Source organism: Eschrichtius robustus, chromosome 11, assembly GCF_028021215.1.
Source record: "Eschrichtius robustus isolate mEscRob2 chromosome 11, mEscRob2.pri, whole genome shotgun sequence".
Taxonomy (NCBI): Eukaryota; Metazoa; Chordata; class Mammalia; order Artiodactyla; family Eschrichtiidae; genus Eschrichtius; species Eschrichtius robustus.
The window spans coordinates 33,479,252-33,504,153 of record NC_090834.1 but is presented as its reverse complement, the minus strand read 5'-3'; the positions used below and the strand labels follow the sequence as shown (position 1 = coordinate 33,504,153).

Sequence of the window (24,902 nt, the reverse complement as noted above, 5' to 3'; positions counted from 1 at the left end):
TAATTTGATATTTATGATTCCTTTCCTTCTGCAAACTTTGAGATTTTTTTGTTCTTCTTTCTCTAATTGCTTAAGGTGTAAGTTTAGGTTGTTTGTTAGAGATATTTCTTGTTTCTTGAGGTAGGATTGTATTGCTATAAACTTCCCTCTTAGAACTGCTTTTGCTGCATCCCCTAGGTTTTGGGTCGTTGTGTTTTCATTGTCACTTGTTTCAAAGGTATTTTTGAAATCAAAGGTATTTTTCTTTGATTTCTTCAGTCATCTCTTGGTTATTTAGTAGTGTATTGTTTAGCCTTCATGTGTTTGTATTTTTTGCAGAATTTTTCCTGTAATTGATATCTAGTCTCATAGCATTGTGGTCGGAAAAGATACTTGATACGATTTCAATTTTCTTAAATTTACCAAGGCTGGATTTGTGACCCAAGGCATGATCTATCCTAGAGAATATTCCATGAGCCCTTGAGAAGACAGTGTATTTTGTTGTTTTGGGATGGAATGTCCTTTAAATATCAATTAAGTCCATCTTGTTTAAGGTATCATTTAAAGCTTGTGTTTCCTTATTTATTTTCATTTTGGATGATCTTATCCATTGGTGAAAGTGGGGTGTTAATGTCCCCTACTATGATTGTGTTACTGTTGACTTTTCCGTTTATAGCTGTTAGTATTTGCCTTAAATATTGAGTTGCTTCTATGTTGGGTGCATAAATATTTACAATTGTTATATCTTCTTCTTGGATTGATCCCTTGATCATTATGTAGTGTCCTTTTTTGTCTCTTGTAGTTGTCTTTATTTTAAAGTCTATTTTGTCTGATATGAGAATTGCTCCTCCAACTTCCTTTTGATTTGCATTTGCATGAAATATCTTTTTCCGTCCCCTCACTTTCAGTCTGTATGTGTCCCTAGGTCTGAGGTGGGTCTGTTGTAGACTGCATGTTTATGGGTCTTGTTTTTGTATCCATTCAGGCGTCTATGTGTTTTGGTTGGAGCATTCAATCCATTTACATTTAAGGTAGTTATCAATATGTGTGTTCCTATTACCATTTTCTTAATTGTTTTGGGTTATTTTAGGGTTTTTTCCTTCTCTTGTGTTTCCTGCTTAGAGAAGTTCCTTTAGGATTTGTTGTAAAACTGGTTTGGTGGTGCTGAATGCTCTTAGCTTTTGCTTGTCTGTAAAGGTTTTAATTTCTCCATTGAATCTGAATGATATCCTTGCTGGGTAGAGTAATCATGGTTGTAGGTTTTTCTCTCATCACTTTAAATATGTCCTGCCACTCCCTTCTGGCTTGCAGAGTTTCTGCTGAAAGATCAGCTGTTAACCTTATGGGGATTCCCTTGTATGTTATTCTTTGCTTTTCCCTTGCTGCTTTTAATATTTTTTATTTGTATTTCATTTTTGATAGTTTGGTTAATATGTGTTGTGGCGTATTTTTCCTTGGATTTATCCTGTATGGGACTCTCTGTGCTTCCTGGACTTGATTGACTATTTCCTTCTCGATATTCGGGAAGTTTTCAACTATAATCTCTTCAAATATTTTCTCAGTCCCTTTCTTTTTCTCTTCTTCTTCTGGGACCCCTATAATTCGAATGTTGGTGCATCTAACGTTGTCCCAGAGGTCTCTGAGACTGTCTTCAATTCTTTTCATTCTTTTTTCTTTATTCTGCTCTGCAACAGTTATTTCCACTATTTTAACTTCCAGGTCCCTTATCCGTTCTTCTGCCTCAGTTATTCTGCTATTGATTCCTTCTAGAGATTTTTAATTTCATTTATTGTGTTGTTCATCATTGTGTGTTTGCTCTTTAGTTCTTCTTGGTCCTTGTTAAACGTTTCTTGTATTTTCTCCATTCTATTTCCAAGATTTTGGATCATCTTTACTATCATTACTCTGAATTCTTTTTCAGGTGGACTGCCTATTTCCTCTTCATTTGTTTGGTCTGGTGGGTTTTTACCTTACTCCTTCATCTCCTGTGTGTTTCTCTGTCTTCTCATTTTGCTTAACTTACTGTGTTTGGGGTCTCCTTTTCACAGGCTGCAGGTTCGTAGTTCCCGTTGTTTTTGGTGTCTGCCTCCAGTGAGTAAGGTTGGTTCAGTGGGTTGTGTAGGTTTCCTGGGGGAGGGGAGTAGTGCCTGTGTTCTGGTGGATGAGGCTGGATCTTGTCTTTCTGGTGGGCAGGACTGCGTCCGTTGGTGTGTTTTGGGTTGTCTGTGACCTTATTATGATTTTAGGCAGCCTCTCTGCTAATGGGTGGGGTTGTTTTCCTGTCTTGCTGGTTGCTTGGCATAGGGTGTCCAGCACTGTAGCTTGCTGCTCATTGAGTGAAGCTGGGTCTTCGCGTTGAGATGGAGATCTCTGAGAGAGCTTTTGCCGTTTGATATTATGTGGGGCTGGGAAGTCTCTGGTGGTCCAATGTCCTGAACTCAGCTCTCCCACCTCAGAGGCTCAGGCCTGACACCTGGCTGGAACACCAAGACTCTGTCAGCCACACAGCTCAGAAGAAAAGGGAGGGAAAAAAAGAAAGAAAGAAAAAAAATTAAAAAATTATTAAATTAAAAAATAAAAAATATTATTAAAAACAAAAAATAAAAAAGTAATAAAAAAAAGAGAACACCCAATCCAAAAAACAAATCCACCAATGAGAACAAGCACTAAAAACTATACTAAAAAAAAAAAAAAAACGGACATGCAGAACCCTAAGACAAATGATAAAAGCAAAGCTATACAGACAAAAGTACACAAAGAAGCATATTCATACACACTCACAAAAGGAGAAAAAGGAAAAAAATATATAAAAAAAGGAAGAGGTCAACCAAATCAGTAAATAAATCTACCTGTGATAATAAGCTCTAAATACTAAACTAAGATAAACATAAAACCAGAAACAAATTAGATGCAGAAGGCAAACCCCAAGTCTGTAGTTACTCCCGAAGTCCACTGCCTCAATTTTGGGATGTTTTGTTGTCTGTTCAGGTATTCCAAAGATGCAGGGTATATCAAGTTGATTGTGGAGTTTTAATCCGCGCTGTTCCTGAGGCTGCATGGAGAGAGTTCCCTTTCTCTTCTTTGTTCGCACAGCTCCTGGGGTTCAGCTTTGGATTTGGCCCTGCCTCTGCTTGTAGGTCACCTGAGGGCATCTGTTCCCTGCCCAGACAGGACAGGATTAAAGCAGCAGCTTATTAGGGGTCTCTGGCTCACTCAGGCCAGGGGGAGGGAGTGGTACGGAATGCGGGTTGAGCCTGCAGCGGCAGAGGTCAGCGTGATGTTGCAACAGCCTGAGGCACGCCGTGTGTTCTCCTTGGGAAGTTGTTCCTGGATCACAGGACCCTGGCAGTGGTGGGCTGCACAGGCTCCCGGGAGGGGGGGTGTGGACAGTGACCTGTGCTTGCACACAGGCTTCTTGGTGGCTGCAGCAGCAGCCTTAGCGTCTCATGCCCATCTCTGGTGTCTGCGCTGATAGGCACGGCTTGCGCCCTTCTCTGGAGCTCATTTACATGGTGCTCTGAATCCCCTCTCCTTGCGCACCCTGAAACAATGGTGTCTTGCCTCTTAGGCAGTTCCAGACATTTTCCCGGACCTCCTCTCGGCTAGCTGAGGCGCACTAGCCCCCTGCAGGCTGTGTTCACACAGCCAACCCCAGTCCTCTCCCTGGGATCTGACCTCTGAAACCCGAGCCTCCACTCCCAGCCGCCACCTGTCCCAGTGGGTGAGCAGACAAGCCTCTCAGGCTGGTGAATGCTGGTCGGCACTGATCCTCCGTGCGGGAATCTGTCTGCTTTGCCCTCTGCACCCCTATTGCTGCGCTCTCTTCCATGACTCCTAAGCTTCCCCCCCACCACACCCTGTCTCCACCAGTGAAGGGGCTTCCTAGTGCGTGGAAATTTTTCCTCCTTCACAGCTCCCTCCCAGAGGTGCATGTCCCATTTGTATTCTTTTGTCTCTGTTTTTTCTTTTTTCTTTTGCCCTACCCATGTACACCGGGAGTTTCTTGCCCTTTAGGAAGTCTCAGGTCTTCTACCAGCGTTCAGTAGGTGTTCTGTAGGAGTTGTTCCACATGTAGATGTATTTCTGATGTATTTGTGGGGAGGAAGGTGATCTCCACGTCTTACTCCTCTGCTATCTTGAAGCTCTGCTGTGAATTAATCTTTAAGCAAAATATCTTTATATGAATGGATTTTAGACAAAGCAACCTATTCCTCTTTTAGTTAGGAAAAGGTAAGGGTAAAAATGAGTTGTGGAAAATTTAGTACTGTTTAGAGCCTTTTTAGGACTTACCTTTACCAAGACAGTCCTCTTAGGATTTGACACTGTCAGCTATTTATTTGCGTTTGAAATTCTCTCTTATTTCAGCTTTGTTAAAGTGTTGTCTTTTGTTTTTGTTCATTTGTTTGATTTTGTTTTTTTTTTTTTTTTTTAAGCAGTTAGATTCCTGCCTTTGCTGGATCCTCCTCATCTGCTTATCCAATAATGTCGATTGCCCCCTCAGTATTCTCTTCCTCAGCTCCTTTCTCTGCAAATATTCTGGGAATTCTCATCCTGTCTTAAGAATATCACCCAAATGATGATGCTGACCAGAGCTATATTTCTAATCTGCTGACTTTTAAATTCATATTTGTAACTACACCTTAGATATTGGCATTCAGCTGTCTCAGGAACTCAAATACATGTCTAAATTAACTTATTTTCTTTTCTCATATGAAATCTCTTTTATTTCCTATGTCTCACAAGGCACCTTTCTTCTAGGCATCAAAACTAAAAATATGTGGATTATCTTAGACTCCTTCTGTTAATTTGTATCCTTTTGCAAATATCCCTCATATTTGTCTTCCATCCTTAATGCTCTTCTTTTTTCACCTGAACTCTCCTGACTTGTCTTTCTCCTATCTGACCCTTTAATTAGTTGATTCTTATTTGTCAGCTGAATTATCTTTCTAAAACCCAGTCTCATTACATCACTCACTGCTCTGTTTAAACACTTTCTCAGTGGCTCATTATTACCACAGGTTAAAACTGAAGCTACTTTGCATGGCATGGGAAGACTTTCAAATCTTCCTGCTTCCAGTCAACTCTGTGTTTCTCTTTTCATTATTCCTATTTTGGTACTCTTTCTGCTCAGGCTTATGCATTAGCCACACTATGCTTCTAATTAAAAAGTCTCCATGCTTAATTTTTGTTTTATACCTTTGCTCATACTCTGTGTATCCAAATCATGTTTTACAAAGTGATTCTAATTCACAGTATTTATTAGAATTATTAGGAAATTTCAATGACAAAATATATTCTTCTTTACAGATATGTTGGGATTTTATACATTGTTTTAATATCACAGCAAGGTCTGAGGTCTTGTTGGTATTTTTACATTTCGCCAATTTTGTTCAGACATGTTATTACTTTAAACCAATAAATGATTTTTTCTATAGTCAAAACTTCAATTTGTGAAGCTATCAATATTTTTTTCTATCTTAGAACATATCCATATGTTGCTCTCTCCTTTTTTTTCCAGGTTGCAGAGATAACAGAGGAATTAGCTACTCTTCCTAAAAGAGCTCAGCTAGCTGCTGCATTTATTACATATCTTTCTGCTGCTCCTGAGGGTCTGAGAAAAACCTGTTTGGTAGAATGGTCCAAGTCAGCTGGTCTTGAAAGTTTGTATTTAATTATTCTTAAATTTGAAATTTCAATATACTAAAAAGCACATCTTTTGAGTTTTGTCATTTTACTTTTTTTTTAAATGAGGAAAATTTTCTGTAAGTTAAAGGATACCATAACTACTTTAGATTTGCTAAATTCTAAAAATGTTCTGAGAATCGCTTTATTGTAATGACTCTTCTACCCATAAAATCTCTTTTTGAAACTGACACCACTGAATTATTTTGATGTTGTATGAATGCAGTTAAACATTTTTTAAATTTTTATACTAATTTCGTATGGTAAGATGAGATGTAGGAATTCCAAAATTCTTTGTGAATTTTGTGGTTTTTGCAAATTATTATACTTGTGAAACATTCATTTGATAGAAGAAATATAATTTGAGTTTCATTCCTTTGCACTTTTTAAAACTTTTTTTCTCTTTAGTTTCTGATTCTAAATGCAGAAGAATGAATTGCGTATTAAGAATGATCATGGGACTTTTGTTTGAGTATATTATAAATAGTTTTATTCCCTTTCTTTTATCAAGCACAAGATTATTGTAGTAAAGTATTATTGATATCTTTAATTTTTCAGAATTCGATCTGAGGAGATTTCTTTGTACTGAAAGTGAACAGTTAATTTGGAAAAGTGAAGGCCTACCATCAGATGACCTTTCCATAGAAAATGCTCTTGTTATCTTACAGGTAATTAATCTACTTTAATTTTCTCATTAGAAATGTTTCTTTTGAAGCTTGCTCCATGAAGTACCTTCTTCAAATCCTTAGGCTTTCACAGTTAGTCTTAGTTAAGTAAAAGTAAAAATATTTTGCTAATAAAAATCCTTTTGTGATTCAGGTAGCATCTCTAAAATCTTCAGTGTAATTTATTTTTTACCTTAATATAAAAGTATAAATAAAAATGGTATTTTTTTGATGGCAAAATATTTTAAATTGAACTTCCTGATAATAATAGAAATGTTTTAGGGATACTTGATTCATTTGGTTATATAGTTCTTTCATCTAGAGTATATTTTAAAAATAAAAATTTTATACTTTTATTCCATTTTGTTTTACAAAGTTATGGAAATTGAAGATGGATAAGTTTTGGGTTATAAGTTAAAGATAACCATGTGCATATTTTGGAAAATTGTTCTTTTACATAGTATATGTTTCCAAATAGTAATTGTTTAAAGTTGAAACAATTATACCTTAATTGGCAATGAATGTGAAAACCAAATTCAAAATCTTGTATACAAGCAAATCATTTCTTTGTATGAAGTTTGATTTTTTTACCTTTACTTTAGTTTACCTTTCTGATACAGAATTTGGAAGATAATGTTTCCCCCTTGAAAATATGTTTTGTTTTTTCTGTTATTTTTATCTCAACAGTTTATACTCTATATTACCAGTGTTTTCTTTTCTCTCTACAACCCTTCTCTCTGTCCACACACCATTTCTTTATCCCATAACTCCACATCTCAAAGAAAATATGAACATTAAATGTTTCTCCTTAGGCAGTGTAAGCTATATTATTATAAGATTCATATTGTGAATATGAATTGTGGTCCCTGTTCATTCCTGGATAGTTTATTCTGTTTGATTTGACCTATTAATCAGCTGACTATGCTTTGACTCTATACGTTGGTGTCTTACTAGCATAGAAGTCGTTGAACAAAGATTAAACAATTTTGCCTTCTTTTAATTTGATTTGGCTTAAACTTTAATTTATTTTTTAGACATTTTTATTATTATTTTTCACACTAGAATTACAAATCTGGAACTCTAAATGTGTATGTATCTAAATTCATTACAACCTAGTACTTTTTATCATATTTGTTATTCCTTTCCCAAGGTTTCATAGTCACCTCTTCTTCCTTTTTCAGTACTCCAAGAAAGCAATTGTTTGCAGATCTAAAAAAAAAATACTAGTTTAAGAATTTTTCTTTTTTATTCCATAAGAAATCAGAGGCTTTTAGAAAAAATATATCACAATAATTTTTATTTTTTACTGATAATAGTAATTGAAAATATTTACTTTTGTATTCTGAATTAAATTGTCTTTCGTGATGAATTTGGGGGATATTGTCTTTGAAATTAATTTTAATAACAAGCTTAGTATACTTTGTATTTAATATTGCCAAGTTTCTTACAGACACTTATATGCATTTATATGACAAAACAAAACCATTTGGAAAAATTTGTTAGAGTAATTAGTCATTTTGTTGAAATGAATTTTCCATTATGGTTAACATTTTATCTTAATTCTAAGGTAGACTAGATTTAGAATAAACTGTTGTAGTTGAGGGTGTGGTTGGACACAACAAGTCTATAACATCTACTCGTTAACATTACCATGTGACATGAAGTTAGATGTCTAAATATGTACAAATTGGGTTTCTGGGAGTCTTCCCTGAGAAAAAATGACTAGGTGTGATGAATTAAATGTATTTTTGATTCAGAGATATAGCATGTCTCCTCATTAACTACAATAAAGCTTTTCAGAAATTCAGTGCGGGATTTCCCAGATTCAAAGGCTATAGTCGCTCAGTCCCTTATTGGTGCTAAGGATAGCCTTTTATGTCCAAAATTGTTCCTTGTCTTACAACAAAAGATGCTTGGAATTCTCATATTTGGGTTAAGCTAACTATTGAAGTACATATGTTGTCTGGGTGAGGAAGTAGTCAAATAATTATCTGCCACAGAAAGCTCATATGACCTATGTCCTTGAGGAGCAGGGGAAAATCTTGGCCATGGTGTCCTGGATTGCTTGGACTATGATTTACACCTGTTCTCCTGATGTAATTATTAATAATTTTTTCTTTACTCTCAAACGTGTCCTGGTTTGGAAGATAATTGCATGATCTTTGTAATATTGTGGAACTCAGGGGATAAATGGAGAGTATGAGACTATTAGACACTATGGAGAGGTGTGAGTGAAAGCATCCAGAAAGAAGATGGAAAAATATGATTAATTTAAATTTCACAGTGTTGTAAATTTTTCTTGGTTTAAATTTCACAGTATTATAAATTTTTCTTGTGAAGATGTACTAGGTATTTTTTTTTTATTGTTTATGGACAGTTCAGTGTCAAATTAGTTTTCTTTATACCACTCAATTTCTGATATTTTTTTTTCCCTTCCTGCCATTTAGTGTATGCTGAGGAAATGCAAACTAATTTGCTATTAGTCTAAAGAATATAAAATTGTAAAGGTAAATTGCATAGGGAAAACATTTTTTCATTAAATCCCAAATGCATAATAATAATCAACACTTACATGTACTTACTATGTTCTTCATATATTATTATTTAAGAATTAATACAAGTAAAGCACTTAAACACTTAACTCATTTAATTTTCAAATCAACCCTATTTAGTAGGTACATGTATTATCCCTTTTTGTAGATAAGGAAGTTGAGACACAAAAGGATTAAGTTTCTTGTTCAGGGTCACAGAGCTGTCAAGAGGTACAGCCAAGATTCAAACACTGCCATCTAGCCAGTCTGTGCTGTAAGGCTGCCTCTCAAAGATATGTGTGTGTGTTTCTGTATATGTTTTAACTTATTTACTTTGTTATTCCTGTCAATATAATTCTCCTTATCTTATCAAAAGATGAGCTTTAGTTTTATTTACAAAATGTTTGTACTCTTATCCCACTTGTGGTTATTAAAAATAAAAATAAAATTATAGAGTTTTATAGATGTTTTAAAAATAGTCTTTTTCTTATTGGATGAAAGTCAAAAAGTGCAAACTTCCAGTTATAAGATAAATAAGCACTAAGGATGTTATGTACAACATGATAAATATAATGAACACTGCTGTATGTTATATATGAAAGTTGCTTAGAGAGCAAACCCTAAGAGTTCTCATCACAAGGAAAAAAAATTTTTTTCTATTTCTCTAATTTTGTACCTGTATGAGATGATGGATGTTCCCTAAACTTACTGTGATCATCATTTCATGATGTATGTAAGTCAGGTCATTATGCTGTACACCTTAACTTACACAGTGTTGTGTGTCAATTATATCAGTAAAACTAGAAGAAAAAAAATAATCTCTTTCAAAAATGTCCACTACCTAATCATTTTTTTTTGCCAATAGATATCATGTGTCTCTAGCCTTTGACCTCTGTTTTGAGCGCTATAGTTCTAATTTCCTGTTAGATATTGTTACCTGGAGCTTTGTAGGTAGCTCAAGCTCTGTCTTTAATCATTTTTTTAAAAAAAACTTTTAGTCAAGAATCTTTTAGTGGCCAACTTTAGTACTTTTTTTTTTTTTTTTAAAAAAAAAGCAACTTATGCTTTTAAATAACTGAGATGTTCAAAAGATTAGGACTAGCTTCAGGATTCGAATGGTGTTACCAGGACATCTCTCTTTCTCTCTCTCCATCTTAAGAGATGGTTTATTCTTGGATAGGTTCTTTCTACCCTGTGTTAAGGATAGACATTGGCGACTCCAGGTTTACCATTATCACAATTTATGTTCTCAGACTAAAGATATCTCTTCCCTTCCTTTCCAGTATTTGTCATTCCCCCAAAAAGATTCTGATTGGTTAGTTTGGGTCACCTGCTCATCCCTTGTGTGCAGTGCTAGATGATTGATAATCCCATGAGAAATGCATTGAGTGGGGCATGCATGCTAGGCAAAGGTAGCTATGTACTTTAATAATTGTTTCTCTTCCTCACCCACTCCCTGTAACCTGCTTCTCTTTTATTTCCTAACACTGGAGATGTCACAGTCTTGGTCCAGTAATGCAAACTGCAAATCTGCAACTCATTCTTACTTTGTCTCTTTAATTTTACATTCAGTTAGTTATTCAGCAAGTCTTGTCAAATCTACTTCTCAAATGTGTCATGAATTCATTCTCTTCTAACCACATCTACTGCCAGTGGCTTCACTTAGGCCTTCATCATGTTGTACCTGGATAAATACATTATTATAGCAGTTGGTCCCCTGCCCCTGTATCAGTTCCTTTATTTTGGAGTGATCCTCCTAAAATGTTAATCTGATCATCACAGTTCCTTGATTAATATATTTCAGTGACTATCCATTACCTGCAGTATAAAAATTTCATTATCCTTAAACATGGCATAAAATGCTCTTCATGATCAGAAAGACCTCTGATTACTCCTGCCATTTTATAGGTATCATCTTTGTCTATACTTTTTATTCCAACTATGCCAAACTACTGGTAGTTTTCCAAGTACTCCCAGGCTTTTCATTCTTCTCTCAATCAGCCTGTTGTTTTGGCCTAATTTGCTTTTTTTTACTTCTTTGCCTGGCTAAGTCCTATTTTTTTTGACCTAGTTTGACTTGAATTGCTTCCTAGCAGCTTCTCCTAACTCCGCCTGTGATCCACCTATAGAATTTTGTGTCCTCTTTGATTGAAAAAATTTTCGGTTTTTTGCTTCTTTATTAGATGTGTGGCCAATGAGGGTAAGGGAATGTATCTTATTAATTTTTGTATCTCTCGTGTTGTCTTATTATAATCATTATTCAGCATATGGTAGATGAATGAATAGCACGAATGAATGAAAGCTCACTATTTTTGGATCTACTATAATTTGTTAAATATAGAATTTTACCACATTTAATCATGGAACACAGACCTAAAATATACCTCAGAGGTCTTCTCTAAATCTCTGGAGAAGTATAAATAAGATGAACACAAACTTGTAAGTATTCTTTGAAATTCTTAAGCATATTTTCTGTGCTAAAAACATGATTATTTGAAACATTATCTTATTCTCTTTTTAACTGCATCAGATCATTGGTTTGAAATCATGGGCAAGAACTTTTTTAAAATTTAAAATAAATATTTTTGTGGTTAGGCAAAATCTAGTTTACTTGTGGAATGTTTGCTATTGAATGCTAGCATGAAATGAGATCTAAAACCTAGGTGTAATACTTTGGTAATACTTAAGAAGCTATTTACTAGCCATATTATTTTGCTATTTCTGGATGGCTCCAGAAATAGATGCTGGGGGAAGATCATACAGTGGGGTAACACTGGGGAGCTGTGGTGGGAGTGGTCCACTCTGGGGGCAGGTAAAAGGAGGCCGCATTGTCTAGAGAGAATTTTAAAACAATAATAAAGCTGTTTTAAAGTCAGTCAGCTCTTTATTATCACCATGTGCTGGCAATTTTAAACAGCATTTCTGATAAAATGCTGTTTATCCCCAGGGCATGTGATCCCCACCATCCCTCTCCCTCTTGGTATGCCACTAAGATAACATCCATGTTCTTATTAGATCTACCCCGGTTCTAAGTCTTCACTTCACTGTGACTTTCATGTGTTATTTTATCCCTATAGCACACAACTGCATTACATTTTTCAAATAAATGTGAAAATTTAAGAAAAATAAGGTCAGTTGTTATTTAAATCTAATTTGCTAGGTAACAATGACTATTAGATGGTTTAAAATTTATCATATTTATTTAAATATATTTACATATATTTAAATTGATCAGATATATAAATGTATAATTGGCTTCCTTTCATTTGCTAAATGGCATTGTCTGTATAGGGCACAATGCCAGGTTTCTAATTTTCTGTTTGTTTCAGAGTTTAATTAGTGCAAGGCATTCTGTAATGAGTTTAGTTCCTAGTTTGTTAGATCTTAACCTATCATCTTATGTAATTTTCTCTTCTAGGATACTCCTTTTGTAATATTAACTATGTAGTACTTTAGAGAAATTAGTCTTAAAATATAAATAATTTTATTGCTAATTATTTCAGCGATACATTTATGATTAGCTCATACTTCTCTTGTAAGTCCTCTGTGGTTTATTCAACCAAAGAATATCTAAAGTTAGGGAATGACTTGGCTGTGTATTTTAAAACCAAAAAGAGAGGTACAAATGGCATCAACTTAAGACTAGAACTCCTGCTTACTGTACTGTTAGTATACATTTTCTGTGTTATTGTGTAGTAAATAAGACTATATTCACTTTACTGTGGTTAAATTTAATTACCTAGTATTAATTCCTGGTAAAATTGATTAATGTAACCTCTGGTGCCACTTAAAACTGTACCCTTATTTCCTCATTGTAGTTGTATATTTGTGTTCTCTAAAGCCTGAGAGAAAAAACTCACTCATTGATTGATTAATAATTTTTAGAAAATTATTTTCATTTAATGAAAGCTTATAATCTTTTTTTTTTTTTGATTAGAGTCGAGTTTGCCCATTTCTTATAGACCCTTCTTCCCAAGCTACAGAATGGTTAAAGACACATTTGAAAGACTCACGTTTGGAAGTTATTAACCAGCAGGTGTGTATTACTTATAATTTAGATACCAACTAGTAATGGCATCTTGTGGTGAAAAGAACTATAATCAGAAAACACAGATTCAAAACTGAGCCTTATAACTTACGTGCTATGGGTCCTGGGGAAAGAAATGTAGCTTTCTTAGCTTTAGTCTTCTAATTTGTAAAAAGGAATAAGAATAGTTGTTTGATTGCTTCTATATGCAAGGTGTTGATCTAAGCCCTGGGAATTTATAAGTGGGTAGTTCCTGCCCTCATGGAGATGACAATTAAGTAATTACTTACACTAAACAGTTAAATAAGCATTTACACTAAATTATGATTAAAGACAAGTATAGGATGCTATAGAAGTAAGTTACTTAGTTTGGAGAATTAGGAAAACCTCCTTGACTTTTTAATTTCCTGTTCCTGTAACTCATCAATGAGCATCTTTCTTGTGTCCCAAGATCTGACAGTTGGTCAATGAAATGTAATCATTGTGTTTTGTGTACTGACTTTTCACTGTCATGTTTATCTTGCCAAAGAAATTATTTTTGGTCAGTTTTTTTTTTTTTTTTTGAGGAAGGCCTAGTGTATGATTAATTTTTGTAGATATGCTTCAGGTGCTTGAAAAATTACCTCTTTAAAACGTTCTTCACTTACAAAATGGGGATATCTAACTCACTTGTGTTTAAGAATAATTGTAATATATTTATATAATATATAAAATATTTAATGTCACTTATGGTTGTAGTAGGAGGTCTTAATAATTATTATCCAAATTTAAAATTTTTTTTTAACCACAGTTGGAGGCTTGGAATGGTATTTAAAATGACTCTTTACCTAGCCAGAAAGCCTAAAAATTCTTGCATGGTTATAGAATTTTATCTAAAGGTTCTTTTCACAGTAATTAGAACTATCACATCAAGATAAGTTTACTAGAATTCATCATCTTGTCTTTCTTCTTCCATTCAATGTATGATATTGAATACAACCAAAGTAGTTTTTATTAATACTTGGATGAGTAACTTATTGCATGTAGAATTTGAAAATTTCTGCATCAATTTGAAATCATAGTAGAAAATTTAAAAAGGCTTTTTTATTGTTAATGTAAAAATCCTTTTTTTCTTATATGTCTATTTAAATTATTTATGAATTTATTTGATAATTTATTCAACTAAATTGATTCATCACCAAGTACTTATAACTGGAAAAGCAATCATGAATAATTTGTATTGTTAACGTACATATTAATTTTAAAATATTTGTGTTATTCCTGTTAATAGCTTCATTCATTATCTGTAAGGACTTTTGTAAATCTAAGGTAATAAAGGAATTCATATGTATTCTTATTTATTCTCTTAGGATAGTAACTTTATCACAGCTCTTGAGTTGGCAGTACGTTTTGGGAAAACCCTTATTATACAAGAAATGGATGGTGTAGAACCTGTTCTTTATCCATTATTGAGACGAGATCTGGTTGCTCAAGGTAAATGAATATTTGACAGTTTCCAGAGAGTAACTATTTTTTAAATCCAAAATAATTAACTTCATTAACTAACTTTGACATTTTTTGTCTTTTCACTGAATCTAAAGAGATGAAAGCTTTTTGGGGAGTGGATTATAGTAATGTCATCAGAATCTAATAGTAACAGCAAGTCAAAAACTTAAAGTGCCTTTGTAAAAGAGGCACCATGTCAGGGTCTCCCACACCATTCCCAGGAACAGTATTTTACCAGGAAGACTCAAGGGATTCAGCACTCATGGCTTAGATTTATTGCAGGGAAAGGTTGCAAAGCAAAGTCAGTAAAGAGAAAAGGCACATAGGGTGAAGTCAGGAGTCAAGAAACCAGGTGCAAGCTTCCAAGAGTCTTCTTTCATTGGAGTTACACAGAATGTGCTTAATTCCCCCAGGACTGAGTTGTGACAACACATGTGAAAGTTGTCTACCAAGGAAGCTTATTAGAGACTCAGTGCAGAGTTTTTATTGGGGCTTATTATGTAAGCACACTCTGTCTAGCAGGTAGCAAAATTCCAGACTCCCCAAAGGAAGGCAGGTGTTCAGCGTAAACCGTATTGTTTGTACAAATAGTTTAAGCACAGTGGGCCACTCTTACCTATTCTGGGAATGGTGAGAACCTTAACAAAATCCAAATTCCCATACAATGGTTATGGGCCAACCTTGCAAGCAGGCCTCTCTAAGGATACTGGTCTTAGGACTGTTACGTTACCTCTTTTCTGTGCAGGCACCTAACCCAGACTTTGATATTAGAAAAGTTATGTAAGAGCATGTTGTGCAAAATGTCATAGACATGTACTTATATTATATATAAGTACATACACTTACTTACACCACACACTTTGCTAGCACCACAAAGTTTAGCAAATTGGAGTTATTGGGGGCAAAGCAGAGAAATAGCAAAGAATGCACTATTTACTGATCACCTGTTATCCCACAAATAGGTATGCTTAGCCTAACAGTGGTTGATATGTTATGGAAAGAACCCTAGTAGTGGGACTGTTGCCAATGTAACCTGGACTTACTTCCTGGGGTTCAGTCTCTGGTCTCAGTCTGTTCTTTACTGGAGCTAATTCAGATCTGTTGAGCTACCTCTTGCTATGCTATCTTAAAGGGGGTGGAAATGAACCTTTAGGATCATCTGGATTTGACTCTCTTTAGTCTATATGCTGACCCTTGAGGGCTCATTAAATATATCTCGATGAGCTCTTATTGGTATTAGGTTTTAGCCATATCTGCTGCATTGTCTGAGAATGGAGTTTGACAAGGTCCCCTAAAATTGGATCTGGTAAAAAATGATAATATTCTACATCATGATTGGTTCACATGATGAACCACTATTCCAGATAGTTGTTCAGTGCTGTTTGGGTCAATTTGTTAATTTCTGTTCACTTCATTGAGAAAAAGAGAGTTACCTCTGCCCCTACCTTACTTTTTCCACCTTCAATCCAGAGTCACATGTGTTCATGTCACATCAGTTGAAGTCTGTTATCCCCTTTGAGTATACTTCAGATTGTCCTTTTCTACAGTTTTGAGTTCCTCATGAATAGCCATTTGTCGTCATACATTTCCTGTGGGGACAGAGGATGGTTGTCCTAGAAAGACATAAAACAAAGCCTGTGTCCAAGTTCATTTACGTCCCAGTGTTCTTAATCTAAGCAACATGAACTGCCTTTCTACGTAGTGATGTCAAAACAGGCACAAGTAATAGGAATAGAATGTACTTCTCCTCCTCAAATTTATGCAGTTCAAAAATCCCCTCAAATGTGTATTGATCAAAAAGAAGAGCAAGGTACAATTCCTCGTCAAAGTCTCATTGTTTTAAATTTCCTGTTTCCTGTGTTCCTAGTAGCTCGGCCAAGGCAGAAGATAGATGTAGCAGTTTGCAACTGTCAAATAGCTGAAGACCGCTTGACCAGCTAGCTATGTAGAAGTTGCTGAGGGAGAGGCTAGTGTAGTTGGCAAATAGTTTAAGTTTTACTAGCAATAGATGTCAAAATTATTTTTATTAATCATTCTAATCCTTTACAGTTATTTCATTTCCATTTGGGATTTGAGTATGGATTCGAGAGTTATAGTAGAGATGATAGCTAAACATTCTTGGTTGGCTCTTTTAGACCAAATTCTTCACTTTAGGCACGACTGCTTCATACAGGCATATGTACGTGCAACATAAAGAGTAACCTTGTGATTAATTGCTGTATCTGTTTCTAGAGGGTGGTTCTCCATATAGGTATGTCTTTGGTAGCCCAGCTGAGTCTAGGCGGCCTAATGGCCTGAACACAGCTAGACCAATGGTTCTCTAATGGTAGTGATTTTGTCCCCCAGGGGACATTTGGCAAAGACTGGAGACATTTTTGGTTGTAACAACTTGGTGCGTCTATTCCAAGGATATCTTTAAAATGTACAGGGCATCTCTTCATGACAAATAATTTTCCAGTACAAATTGTCAATAGTACTGAGGTTGAGAAACCCTAAGGTAGCTCACCAGTTCTGACCCATTAATCTCCCTACTGGTATATTTCAGTTATTTTCAGGGTGACATGCTTTATTGCCAAGAGCACTACTTGAAGCCAGTTCATTGTACAGAATATTCCATGCTATAGGTTGCCAGAAATTTTACCTTTGGATAGTGGATGGCTGTAACATTCCATTGGATTTTCTTATCTGTGAGATTTTCTTGTAGACATCTGTAATTCTGTGCATCTGAAAGATATAGGGCTCAAAGACAAGGATTGGTTTACAACTGCTTGTATTACTTCCAGAGTTTGCACTACTTGCAGCTTTACAGGAGCTGCCATTCAAACTTAGCCACATGTTTGTTGACCAGATAAATTATTAGGCTGTAGTAAAATTTTCAGGTGTGGAATATGCTGCTTCTAGTAAGTGAAGAAGATATTCAGTTGTTGGTTTTCTTTCTTTGTATATAGTGGCTATAAAGCCAGCAGTTTATTCTTAATAGGCTGTGGGATATTTCCTTGAGCAATGTTGATTTGATTATTTTTGTGGCCGGGTTTTTTGTTTATCTTCATATAAGTCCCATCATCTTTAGTTAGTTAAGCTTGAAAGGTTTACAATACAATGTGAGCAATTTTATCAGTGGAGACCATTACCAAGATGTTACCTATATGATGGAATGTTTGTACCCATATGGCAGTTCACATGGTACTTGGATTTCTCTAATTCAGATGATAATATATTTCTGAAGAGTTTGGACCTGTTAAGGTATACTGCATATAAGAGATGAACTGATTTTCGTCTTCTTCCCAGGGGAATATAAAAAAGAAATCATTAATAATCATTAGCAGTGTTCAACTATCTGCTGTGAGCAAAATATTTTTAATCATCGCTGTGTCAAGCACTGTGGAAGCAGTGGTGGCCACTTCCTGGTTTAAGTTTCATGGTCATAATAAACGTTCAAGCAACTTTTATTTTGAAATCCAGACAGATAAAATTGTGTAGCGCTCTTGCCTGCTGTAAAAAGAATAACTTTCTTTTTCACTTCCTCGCATGATACATTTCTTTCAACTATAAATATTGGCCAGATTTGGGTACACTTTATAGGCAGATCTTGCCTGTATCTTTGGCTAATTGTTACAGAAGTCATCAAGGCATCACAATAAACATAGCCAATTAATATATCTGTACATACAGGTGCTCCAAATCTATTAGATATGTTAACCAAAAAAATCGAAACAAAATATACTCAAGCCTGATCCAGGTTCAGAAACCAAAATAATAGCCATGTAAATTGAGGCTTCCCCTGGAAAGAGAACGTGAGACCAAATGTTGTACTTACTTGTGCCTAATCATTCTGTTTCCACAGTTCTCTAAAGTACAGTACAGATTTTGTGCCCAGGAGAAAAACGTAGTCATAATTAACTCCATCGTAGGTTAACTCCAATGTAAATTAAGACTATACAGTTAAGACTGTGTTGGACTTTTATAGTTCTACATGTAATATTTTCTAAGAGTAGTATAGGAGACTTATGTCCAAGGGTCTTTATATACAATGAAACATTTATTTTGAAATATTTTTAAAAATGTTATATCAGAGTAATGCATTGGTGGGTTACACAGTCAAATAGTATAGGATGGCAGGAGTGTTCTTTCCCTCCTCTCTTCTTACAAGAGAAAATCAGTTACTTTTTAATTTTCACTTTTTATTGAGATACACTTACAAATGTATAGCTTAATGATTTTTACAAATGGAATACACGTCTATAAGCACCCTTCTAGAATACACTTCTATAAGATCAAGATACAGAACTTTTTCAGCATTCCAAACTCCCTTATTTACCACTGTCCCCCACAAGGATAACCACATTCCTGCCTTATAACAGATAAGTTTTGCTTGTATTTGTACATTGCATAAATGAGAAAGAAAAAAGCAGCACCTGACTACTATGGGCTGGAAGCTGGCCAGGCTCTACAGCTTGACCATGGTGTTCTCCTGTTGAACATAAACCATTTCACAGAACACCATCAACAGGCAGGTCACTCTGTGACCATAAGCATGTCAGCGCACAGAAACGAGGACACTTTCCATGCCACAAAAATAACTAAACATCCTCCTCTCCCTGCTAATATGAGTGACTTCTGCTTTTTTACCCATATAGCTTAGTCTGACACCATTTCTGACACCTCCTAGATATCAACAAAATTATTGATACCAATCATAGAATTGTCTGGTCTTTCTGATAGCATCCATTCCCCAGCAAAACCGCACTTTCTTTGAACCATTCTAAAATCACCCAGCGTTAAGTCCATCTTCTATAAAAAGCATCTCTGAATACCTTTTTACTGAGACAAGGTGCAGTCTCCCACGGTGATCTATCTTTCATTGTAAGTTGCCAGTATACCCGAGCTGAGGCCCTTTAAACTGAGTTTATGTTTTAACTAATTAGTTAACTGAATAATTTTTAATTGAAGTATAGTTGATTTACAAAATTATATTAGCTTCAGTTGTACACATAGTGATTAAATGTTTTTATGGATTATACTTCGTTTAAATTAATTACAAAACAGTGGCTGGCTGTATTTCCCTGTGCTGTACAGCAGCGGCCTCAACCTTTTTGGCACCAGGGACTGGTTTCATGGAAGACAGTTTTTCCACGGATAGGGTGTGGGGGATGGTTCAGGTGGTACTGGTCCGCGGCCCTGGGGTTGGGGACCCCTGGTGTACAGTATATCCTTGTTTATACGTAGTAGTTTGTATCTCTTAATACCATATCCCTGTCTTCCCCTTCTCCCCTTCTCTCTCCCCACTGGTAAGCACTAGTTTGATTTCTGTTAGTCTGTTTGTTTTGTTATATACTTTGACTTGTTTTATTTTTTAGATTCCACATATAAGTGGCAATATAGAGTATTTGTCTTTCTCTGTCTGACTTATTTCACTAAGCATAATACCCTCTAGGTTCGTCCATGTTACTGAAAATTGCAGAATTTCTTTCTTTTTTATGGCTGAGTAATATTTCATTGTGTGTATATGTGTGTGTGTATATATTTTCAATATATATTAATATATATATGGTATATACACATATATCACATCTGTTTTATCCATTCATCTATTAATGGACACGTAGGTTGCTTCTGTATCTTGGCTATTGTAAATAATGCTGCTATGAACATTGGAGTACATATACTTTTCAAATTAGTGTTTTTGTTTACCTTGGAGGTTTACCCAGCAGTAAAATTGCTGGATCATATGGTAGTTCTATATTTAGTTTTTGGAGTAGCCTCCATACTGTTTTCCACAGTGACTGTACCAATTTACATTCCCACCAGCAGTGTACTAGGGTTCCCTTTTCTCTACCTCCTCGCCACCATTTGTTATTTGTGGTCTTTTAAATGAAAGTCGTTCTGCCAGATGTGAGGTGATAGCTCATTGTGGTTTTGATTGTATTTCTCCAACGGTAGCAGTGTTTAGAATTTTTTCATGTGCCTGTTGGCCATCTGCATCTCTTCTTTGGAAAATGTCTGTTCAGGTCTCCTGCCCAATTTTTAATCGGGTTGTTTGTTTTTTGATGTTGAGTTATATGAGCTGTTTATATGTTTTGGATATTAATCCCTTTTTGATCATATCATTTGCAAATATTTTCTCCTGTTCAGTAGGTTGTCTTTTTGTTTTGTCAGTGGTTTCCTTTGCTGTGCAAAAGCTTTTAGGTTTGTTTGATTAGGTCTCATTTGTTTATTTTTGCCTTTTTTCCTTTTGCCTGTGGAGGCAGATCCAAAAAATATTGCTATGACTTATCTAAAAGAGTGTTCTGCCTTCTCTTTTAGGAGTTTTATTTTTTCACGTCTTACATTTATCTCTAATCTGTTTTGAATTTATTTTATATATGGTGTGATAAAATGTCCTAATTTTATTCTTTTACATGTAGCTGTCCAGTTTTTCCAGCATCACTTATTGAAGAGACTGTCTTTCCTCCATTGTATATTCTTGAAACATTTGTTGTAGATTAATTGACCATAAGTGCATGGGTTTCTTTCTAGGCTCTCTATTTTGTTCCATTGAACTGTGTGGCTGATTTTCTGCCAGTATCATGCTATTTTGATTACTGTAGCTTTCTAGTATATTCTGAAGACTGAGAGCATAATACCTCCAGCTTTGTTCTTTTTTCTCAAGATTACTTTAGCAATTCGGGGTCCTTTGTTGTTCCATATAAATTTTAGGATTATTTGTTCTAGTTGTGTGAAAAATGTCATGGGTATTTTGATAGGGATTGCATTGAATCTTTAGATTGCTTTGGGTGCTATGGATATTTTAACAATATGAATTCTTTCAATTGCAGAACACGGAATATCATTCCATTTCTTTGTATCAGCTGCAGTTTCCTTCTTAAATGTTTTATAGTTTTCAGAGTGGGTTTTGCACATCCTTGGTTAAGTTTATTCCTCAGTGGCTTATTCTTTTTGATGTGATTTTAAACAGGATTGTTTTCTTGCTTTCTCTTTCTCATAGTTCATTGTTAGTGTATAGAAAAGCAACAGATTTCTGTATATTAATTTTGTGTCCTTCAACTTTACTGAATTCATTTATTAGTTCTAATAGTTTTTTGGTGGAGACTTTAGGGTTTTGTTTATATAGTTTTATGTCATCTGCAGATAGTAGCAGTTTTACTTTTCCCTTCCAATTTGGATACTCTTTATTTCTTTTTCTTGTCTGAATACTGTGTCTGGGACTTCCAATACTATGTTGAACAGAATTGGTGAGGTTGGGCATCCTTCTCTTATTCCTGATTTGAGAGGAAAGGCTTTCTTTTCACCTTTTCACCATTGAGTATGATGTTAGCCATAGGTTTGTCATAAATGGCCTTTATTATGTTTAGATATGCTCCCTGAAAACCCACTTTGATGAGAGTTTTTATCACGAATGGATGTTGAATTTTGTCAAGTGCTTTTTCTGTGTTTGTTGAGATGATCATATTATTTTTATTCTTTCTTTTGTTAATGTGATGTATCATTGATTGATTTGCGAGTGTTGACCCTTGCATCCCTGGAATAAATCCCACTTGATGATGGTGTATGATCCTTTTTATTTATTGTTGAATTGGTTTGCTAATAATTTGTTGAGGATTTTTTCATCTATATTCATCAGAGATATTGGCCCTTAATTTTCTTTTGTTGTAGTGTCTTTGTCTGGTTTTGTTATCCAGGTAATAGTGGCCTCATAGAATGAATTTGGGAATGTTCCGTCATCTTCAATGTTTTGTAATACTTTGAGAAGGATAGGCATTAACTCTTCTTTATGTGTTTGGTGGAATTCCCTTGTGAAGCTGGCGGGTCCTGGATTTGCTGGGAGGATTTTTGTTACAAATTCAATTTCACTGTTAGTAATTGGTATGTTCAGATGGTCTCTTTCTTCCTTGTCAGGTTATATGTTTCTAGAAATGTGCCCATTTCTTCTGGGTTGTCTATTTTGTTGGCATATAACTGTTCATAGTATTCTCTTATGATTTTTTATATTTCTGTGATAATGGCTGTAATTTCTCCTCTTGCATTTCTTCTTTTGTTTATTTGCATTTTCTCTCTTTTGATGAGCCTGGCTAAAGGTTTATTTATTTTGTTTATCTTTTCAAAAAACAAGTTCTTGCTTTCATTGACCTTTTCTATTGTTTTTTGTCTCTAATTTTATTTCCTCTCTAATATTTATTATTTCTTTCCTTCTGCTGACTTTCGGCTTTATTTGTTCTTCATTTCCTAATTCCTTTAGATGATAGGTTAGGTTGTTTGAGATTTTTCTTATTTCTTGGGGTGGGCCTGCATTGCTGTAAACTTCTCTCTTAGAACTGCTTTTGTTGCATCCCATAGATTTTGGCAAGTTGTGTTTCCATTATCTTTTGTCTCAGTGTATTTCCTGTTTTCCTCTTTAATTTCTTCATTGGCTCACTGGTTTTCAGTAGCATGTTGTTTATTTCTCACGTATTTGTGCTTTTCCCAGTTTTCTTCCTGTAATTGATTTCTAGTTTCATACTGTTGTGGTCAGAAAAAATGCCTGATATAATTTCTGTCTTCTTAAATTTGTTGAGACTTGTTTTGTGTCTTAGCACATTATCAATCCTGGAGAACATTTCATGTGCACTTAAAGAGAATGTGTATTCTGCTCTTTTGGGGTAGAATGTCCTGTAGATATCTATTAAGTCCAGCTGGCCTGTTGTGTCATTTAAGACCCTGTTTCCTTATTGATTTTCCCTCTGGATGATCTGTCCATTAATGTAAGTGGTATGTTAAAGGCTCCTCCTATTCTATTATTGTCAGTTTCTCCCTTTATGTCTCTTAGTATTTGCTTTATATATTTAGGTGCTCCTGTATTAGGTGCATACATGTTAACAAGTGTAATGTCCTGTACTTGTGTTGATCCTTTTATTATTACATGATGCTCTTCTTTGTCTTTTGTCATAGACTTTGTTTTAAAGTCTACTTTGTCTGATATGAGTATTGTTACCTCTGCTTTCTTGCTATTTCCATTTCCGTGAAATCTCTTTTCCATCCCTTCACTTTCAGTTAGTGTGTCTTTAGCTCTGAAGTCAGTCTCTTGTAAGCAGCACATAGATGGGTCTTTTTTATTTTTAATTAATTTATTTATTTTCTGGTTGTTTTTTTTTAACACCTTTATTGGAGTATAATTGCTTTGCCATGGTGTGTTAGTTTCTACTTTATAACAAAGTGAATCAGTTATACATATACATATGTCCCCATATCTCTTCTGTCTTGCGTCTCTCTCCCTCCCACCCTCCCTATCCCACCCCTCTCGTTGGTCACAAAGCACCAAGCTGATCTCCCTGTGCTATGCAGCTGCTTCCCACTAGCTAACTATCTTACGTTTGGTAGTGTATATATGTCCATGCCACTTTCTCACTTTGTCCCAGCTTACCCTTCCCCCTCCCTGTATCCTTAAGTCCATTCTCTAATAGGTCTGCATCTTTATTCCCGTCTTGCCGCTAGGTTCTTCTGACCATTTTCTTTTAGATTCCATATATATGTGTTAGCATATGGTATTTGTTTTTCTCTTTCTGACTTACTTCACTCTGTATGACAGTCTGTAGGTCCATCCACCTCACTACAAATAACTCAGTTTCGTCCTTTTTTATGGCTGAGTAATATTCCATTGTATATAAGCAGCACATAGATGGGTCTTTTTTAATCCAATCATCCACCCTATGTCTTTTGATTGGAATATTTATTACATTGACATTTAAAATAATTATTGATAGGTATGTCCTTATTGCCATTTTGTTACCTGTTTTCTGGTAGTTTTGAGTTCTTTTTTGTTCTTTTTTTTCTTCTTTTAGATTCTTCCTTTGTGGTTTGATGATTTCCTTTCATGGTATGCTTGTGTTTCTTCCTTTCTAATTTTTGTATATCTATTGTAGGTTAGGCGGTTTTTCCTTTTCAGCACTTTGAGTATATCATGCCACTCCCTTCTAGCCTGCAAAGTTTCTGCAAAAATATTAGTTGGTAACCTTCTTTAGGTTCCCTTTTATGAGACTCTTTGTTTTTCTCTTTCTGCCTTTAGAATTTTCTCTTTAACTTTTGCTGATTTAATTATGATATGTCTTGGTGTGTGTCTTTTTAGTTCATCTTGTTTGGGACCCTCTGTGCTTCTTGTACCTGTATATCTGTTTCCTTCTTCAGGTTTATGAAGTTTTCGGCCATAATTTCATCAAATACATTTTCTACCCTGTTCTCTCTCTCTTCTCCTTCTGGGACCCGTATGATGCAATGTTGGTACGATTGATGTTGTCCCAGAGATCCCTTAAACTGTTCTTCTTTCTTTCATCCTCTCTCCCTCCCTCTCTCCCTCCCTCTCTCCCTCCCTCTCTCCCTCCCTCTCTCCCTCCCTCTCTCCCTTCCTTCCTCCCTCCCTCCCTCCCTCCCTCCCTTCCTTCCTTCCTTTTCTCCCTTCTTCCCTTCCTTTCCTGATTTGGTTATTTCCATTATTCTATCTTCCAGATCACTTTTGTGTTCTTGTATATCACTTAGTCAGCTGTTAATCCTTCTATTGTGTTT

At 35.2% G+C, this 24,902-nt stretch overlaps 1 protein-coding gene across 4 annotated transcripts in view; it reads left to right on the top strand.

Moving 5' to 3' along the window:
- The window catches only part of DYNC2H1 (dynein cytoplasmic 2 heavy chain 1), a 358,559-nt gene that overhangs the window by 131,748 nt on the left and 201,909 nt on the right, over positions 1–24,902 (top strand). For all 4 annotated transcript variants that reach the window (XM_068554132.1, XM_068554131.1, XM_068554130.1 and 1 more), the window contains exons 62-65: positions 5,498–5,639; positions 6,220–6,329; positions 12,795–12,893; positions 14,234–14,357. In XM_068554132.1, coding sequence (XP_068410233.1) covers positions 5,498–5,639; positions 6,220–6,329; positions 12,795–12,893; positions 14,234–14,357 — 475 coding nt within the window. The remainder of the gene's footprint in view (positions 1–5,497; positions 5,640–6,219; positions 6,330–12,794; positions 12,894–14,233; positions 14,358–24,902) is intronic.